At 39.6% G+C, this 6,244-nt stretch overlaps 1 protein-coding gene across 1 annotated transcript in view; it reads left to right on the forward strand.

The window, feature by feature from the left end:
- The window catches only part of SLFN13 (schlafen family member 13), a 21,880-nt gene that overhangs the window by 14,013 nt on the left and 1,623 nt on the right, over positions 1–6,244 (forward strand). The window contains 1 exon segment of the mRNA XM_006891054.1: positions 2,610–3,333. Within this exon segment, the coding sequence (XP_006891116.1) occupies positions 2,610–3,333 (724 nt within the window).

Here is a 6,244-nt window from a genome sequence, read left to right on the forward strand (position 1 = left end):
GGAAACACTGCATGGTTCAAAATTGGGAAGGGTGTACGCCAGGGATGTATCCTATCTCCATACCTTTTCAACCTGTATGCAGAACAGATTATCTGAGAGGCTGTGCTCTATAAAGAGAGGTGTGGTATCAGGATTGGTGGAAGATCTATCAACAATCTGCGTTATGCAGATGACACAACCCTGCTTGCTGAAACTGAGAAGGACCTGAAACGCTTGCTGCAGAGGGTCAAGGACTGCAGCCTTCTCTATGGATTGAGGGTAAACATCAAGAAGACAAAGATTCTCACCACTGGACCAAATGGCAGCATCAGGATGGATGGTGAAGAGATTGAGATTGTTAATAACTTTAGTCTGCTTGGCTCCACAGTCAACACTCTTGGCACCAGCAGCCAGGAAATCAAAAGATGTATTGCGATAGGAAAGGGACCTCTCCAAAGTACTGAAGAGCGATGGTGTCACTCTGGAGACTAAGGTGTGTCTGATTGATACAGGCCATGGTCTTTGCAATCATTTGTTATGCATCAGAGGGTTGGACAATGACTAGGGAGGATAGAAGGAGAATTGATGCCTTTGAGCTGTGGTGCTGGAGAAGAGTATTAAGTGTACCATGGACTGCCAAGAAAACAAACAGCTTCAACCTCGAGAGAGTTAAATTGGGCGGCTTCTTGGAGGCAAGAATTCTGGAGCTTCGTCTGACATACTTTGGACATGTTGTAAGGAGAGACCAGTCCTTGGAGAGGGACATCATGCTTGGGAGGGTGGAGGAACGGCGCAGGAGGGGAAGACCCTCTCTGAGGTGGATTGATTCAGTGACTGGGGTAATCCGGATGGGTGTGTTGGAGGCAGTGCGATTGGCACAGAATAGAGCATGGTTTAGGTCTGTTGTACATAGGGTCGCTATGAGTCACAAGCCACTTGACAGCACACAACAACAACAACATGTACATGAATGGGAAAAAACCACTATGTACATTAAAGAAACCATCTAAATGCATCATTGTAGGCAAATCATTTAAATCTACCACTGAAAAAACTTGGATAAACTTCTTGGAAGAGATTAGCAAGAACAATTTACCCATGTCCAAGGGCAAAATATATTACTGATTCAAGATCAGGGTTGTTAGGTGCTGTCAGGTCAGCCAGATTCGCAACAACTTTACTGACGAATAGAAGAACATAGTGCTACCCAGTTCTGCCCCATCCTCACATACACAGGTCCTGCTGTTGCTAAGCCCATTGCTGCAAGCACTCTGTCAGTCCATCTCGTTCAGACTCATATTTTTCACTGATCCTCTATTTTTCCAAGCATGTTTTCCTTCTCCAGGGACTAGCCCCTCCTGCTAGCATGTCCAAAGTGTGTGCGATCAATTCTCACAATGTTTACTTTTAGGGATCTTTCTGACTACATCTCTTCCAAGATCAATTTGTTCTTTTGGCAATCTGACATAGTATTCTTCACCGACATCACAATTCAAAGGCATTAGTTCTTGAGTCTTCCTTATTCATTGTCCATGTTTTATGTGCAGTTGAGGTAATTAGGAATACCATGACTTGGGCCAAGGTGCCTTAGTCCTCAAAGTGATATCCTTACTCTCCAGCATTTCAAGAGGTCATTTGCAACGGAGTTGCCCAATTTGTCTTTTTTTAAAATTTTATTTTATTTTAAATTGTGAGTTAAGTAAAAGTTCACAGTGCAGATTGATTTTCCATGGTCATTTGATTTCTTGACTGTTTTCATGAGTGTTAATTGTGGATCCAATTATTGCAACTTGAGGTTAATTCAAAACCATAGATAATGTTAAGTAGTACCTCTGACTTCTCAGACATTTTTGTCTAGGAGTTTGCATTTGCAAAAGGAAATTGAGATTTCTAAAGATTAGAGATGGCTTATCCATATCACATAATGAACATATTAAATGTGAGATCTGACAGTATACAGTAATATGCAAATGTGATGTGTGTGTCTAAACACTTATCAAGGGACAATATATTAATATTTTTGGTCTGCCTTACTTCTGTTTTTCAATCATATAATTTCTTTACTTACCAGAGGTTTTTGTAGCCCCAAACCAACAGCTTATCAGAACAGTTTTCTAATCTTTTCTAGTAAGAATCTGAGATGCAAACATAAACGAATACATGACTTTTCACATTTATAGGCTAAAAAGGGGTCTGTGTTTGCCTACTGGGCAGGAGCTGCACTGCCAACTCAAATGCATGTGGTTCGAATCCTGGAGAAAGATGGCCAGTCTCCTTCTGTGTGATTTACTCCTGTTAAAGGGTCAATTATGAGTTGGTTCTAAGTCAACAGTACCTAACAACACAACACAGGCTCAAAAAATGTCATAACTACTTATGCTGACATTACATTTTTTTCCTAGGAAATACATAAAAAGCTGACTTCATTTACTTTGCCAACTTTATAAGGTATAGCTTCTAGAAAAGTATACCAGGAGGACTTGCTTTTAAATTCTGTAGTTATTTTGGAGTACCTTAGTCTCTAAGTGTAATATGTGATTCAAACAAAATAATCTCTGAAGCTTACAAGAAAGTTATAAAAATAATAGCACAATACCTTTTTCCAATTATTTCTATTTTTCGATGTCTAGTGCCATCGGAACATTTTCTATACACTCCAGAACCCCTGTGGAAGGAGCTGTCCTCACAACATGAAGGACTGGAAGAGTTACTAAAGGAGGAGTTGCGTCCTTTCTCCAGGGGACTTTTGATCCTTTCTAGAAGCTGGGCTGTAGACCTGAACTTACAAGAGAAGCAGGAAGTCATCTGTGATGCTCTCCTGGTTGCACAGAACAGCCCTCCCACTCTCTACACCGTTCTTGGAGGGCAGGATGCAGAGGCACATCGCTACTCCACCCTTACTGCATTTACTTTAAAGCAGAAACTGGTCAACATGGGTGGTTACACTGGGAAACTGTGCGTCAGGACCAAGATCCTCTATCTGAATCCTGAGAGCACTGTAGAGTCCTTGCAGGGTCCAGGCTCACAGATAGATTATCCTGAGTCCTATCATCTTGCAAATGCCCAACAAATGGAAGCCTTGCTGCAGTCCCTTGTGATCATCCTGTTAGGCTTCAGATCTTTCCTAAGTGACCAGCTCGGCTGTGAGGTTTTAAATCTTCTCACAGCCCAACAGTATGAGATATTATCTAAGAATCTCTCCAAGTGCAGAGAGCTGTTTATCCATGGTTTACCTGGATCAGGGAAGACCATCATGGCCATGAAGATTATGGAGAAGATCAGGAATGTATTTCACTGTGAAGCACATGAAATTCTCTATGTTTGTGAAAACCAGCCTTTGAGAAATTTTATTGGGTAAGTCCTTAGATCTTCTGAGTATATGTTGTTAGGTCCTGTGGGGTCAGTTCTTACTATATTATAAAATGAAACATTCTGCAACTTCCTCACAGTAGTTGCTTTGTTTGAGAGCATTATTGTTCTCATTGTGTGTTAATCCTTTTTGTTTAGGGATCTACTCTTTTTTGATGACTCTGTACAAAGTATGATGTCTTTCCCCAGGGACTGGCCCTGCTGGACACGTCCAAAGGATGTAAGACAAAGTCGCTCCATCCTCACTTCTAAGGAGCATTCTAGTTTTACTTCCTTTAAACAAATTTGTTGTTCATAACTCTGTCACAACCCACAACTCAAATGCATCAGTTCTTTAATTTTCTTATTTCACTGTTTAGTTTCCATATATATATACATATATATCCATTATATATATATATCCATTATATATATATATATCCATTTTATATATATATATATGTACTAAAAATGACAATGAAAAGAAGCTGTGTTGCAATATGAAAGGCATGAAGTTCAAATTCACCAACTGCCCCATGGAGAAGGATGGACAGTCTCCTCCAGTGTTATTTACTGCCTCTGTAAACTTGTTGGAAGGTTAGCTATGAGCAGGTTCCAACTCTGTGACACACAACAACAACATCATGACTGTTCACAACAAACACATGAAGAAATACTCAGGATACTTAGCTATTGGAAAGATGCAAATCAAAGCAATAGTGACCTATATCACCTTACCCCATCGACCATAACAAAGTTCAACAAGACTGCAAAAACAAATGCTGGTGAGAGTGTAGAGAGATTGGACCTCATACACTGTTGGTGGTACTGTGAAGTGATGCAACCACTATGGAAAGTGGTTTGGTGCTTCCTTAAATAGTTGAAAATAGAAGTGCCATTTATTCAGTATTCCCGCTACTAGATATATTCCTAACAATATAAGACTGTAGCATAGATATATGTATACTTCTGTTCTGCTTTAGTCACAATAGCAGAGATTGAACAATCCAAGTGTCCATTAGTGGACAATGGGTAAAGAAACTATGGTACGAACAATGGAGTACTATGCAACCCTAAGAAACAATAAAAAATTCATGAAATATTGTGTAAAATGGATGCATCCAAAGGACATAATACTAAGAAAAATAAGTCACAAAAGGGCTATTTTATAAGACCACTATTATATAAACACAAGGAAAGGTTTCTACACAGATTTCTTAGATAGTTGTCAGGAAAAGGAAGGAGAGATAAATAAAATTAATAAGTAGACAATAGACAGTTGAGAAAAGGGGTGAAGGAAAAGGCAATATACAATAAGTGATGATTAGGCATTGTAGGTATTATAATTAAGGTTATAAAGTAAAATATGTTTTAATTACTGAATGAAAACCAAGGTGCTTTATAAACTTCCACTCAAATCACAATTTTAAAAGGTTTAAAAAATACTGTGGTTTAAATCAGGCACACTTTAGTCATGAAAGTGATATCATTGCTTTTTAAAACTTAAAAGAGTTAAGGGGGCAACATTTGGTCCGGAGCATGGAAGAGTGAAGAAAATTCTAGCTATTTGGAAACAGTGAATCCATAGCACCAATGGTCCTCATGATCTTTAACGTCTATGGTACTGCGACCAGAAAAACTAAGTTCTGTACCACTGCTCATTGCTCTGAAAAGGGATCAAAATAGAAAGTCTTGGAAGATAAAGGTAGAAGAAAACACAGTATTACAATGATGACCAGGCTTAAAGGGATCAGTGAGACCCCTGAGACTGTGACCTTTAGCTGCCTTGGTGGCATAGCTTGCAAACAAAAAAATAGACAGTGGGCGAGCTCTAGCAGTCTAGTGGCAAGAAGCTGCACTGCAATCCCAGAGGTGTGCGGTTCGAATTCACCAGATGCTCTGCTGGAGAAGGAGGGACAATCTCCTGTACCAGTCAGATCTGATTTGATGGTACACACATAAAAAATAGTAATAATTTTTTAAAAAATTGGATTAAGAAAAAATAGATATAAGGTGAAGACCACTGCCAGAGAGATACTTACTTCCTTCCTACCACACAGGATCACAAGAAATAAAACTCAGAAGGTAGAAAGGGAGAGGATGGAAGGAAAAATGGAAAGAACCACCGAGAAGAACCAGCGTGAAGAGAGATGATACAATGGGATGATTAAAATCAAAGTCAAAAGACAAAAGATAGGGGAGCTCTGGTGGCCTAGTGGCAAGAAGCTGCACTGCAATCCCAGAGGAACACGGTTCGAATCCACTAGACGCTCTGCCGGAGAAGGAGGCGCAATATCCTCCTGTACCAGTCAGATCTGATTTGACAGTACACGCACACAAAATAAAAAAAATTTAAAAAAAGACAAAAGATGTATGAGTGGTTGAATGGAGTAATGATCTGCTCTGTAAACTTTAGCTTAAATCACAGTAAAATAGAGAGCGATTTACTAAAAAACAAACAAACAAACCCAACACTTAAAAGAGAACAGCAATACATATTTTATTTATTTAATTTATTTTTTTACTATATTACTCCTTGGGCGTTAGCTGTGCTCCCGAGAAAAATGAAAGACCTGCCAACTTCAAAATTGTTACCATTTATCATGTTGTTCACTGGTTTATATTCATGCTGGAGGCTGAAGCCTTTTGCTTTCATTGTTGTTGTTGCTATTGAAGCAGAACCAATTCATAGCTGACCCTCTGGTGAGTTTTCAGGGGCTGTAAATCATGTGAGAAGAGCTTGCCCGTGTCAGCATAACTCCTACCACTAGGCTGCTATAGGTTTTTATTCCCAATTTTCTTCTTCCTTCTTCTTCTTCCTCCTCCTTCTCCTCCTCCTCCTCCTCCTTCTTCTTCTTCTTCCTCCTCCTTCTCCTCCTCCTCCTCCTCCTTCTTCTTCTTCTCCTCCTCCTTCTCC

The sequence above is a fragment of the Elephantulus edwardii genome, unplaced genomic scaffold, assembly GCF_000299155.1.
Source record: "Elephantulus edwardii isolate Elephantulus edwardi_28Jun2011 unplaced genomic scaffold, EleEdw1.0 scaffold00094, whole genome shotgun sequence".
In the NCBI taxonomy this organism is placed as follows: domain Eukaryota; kingdom Metazoa; phylum Chordata; class Mammalia; order Macroscelidea; family Macroscelididae; genus Elephantulus; species Elephantulus edwardii.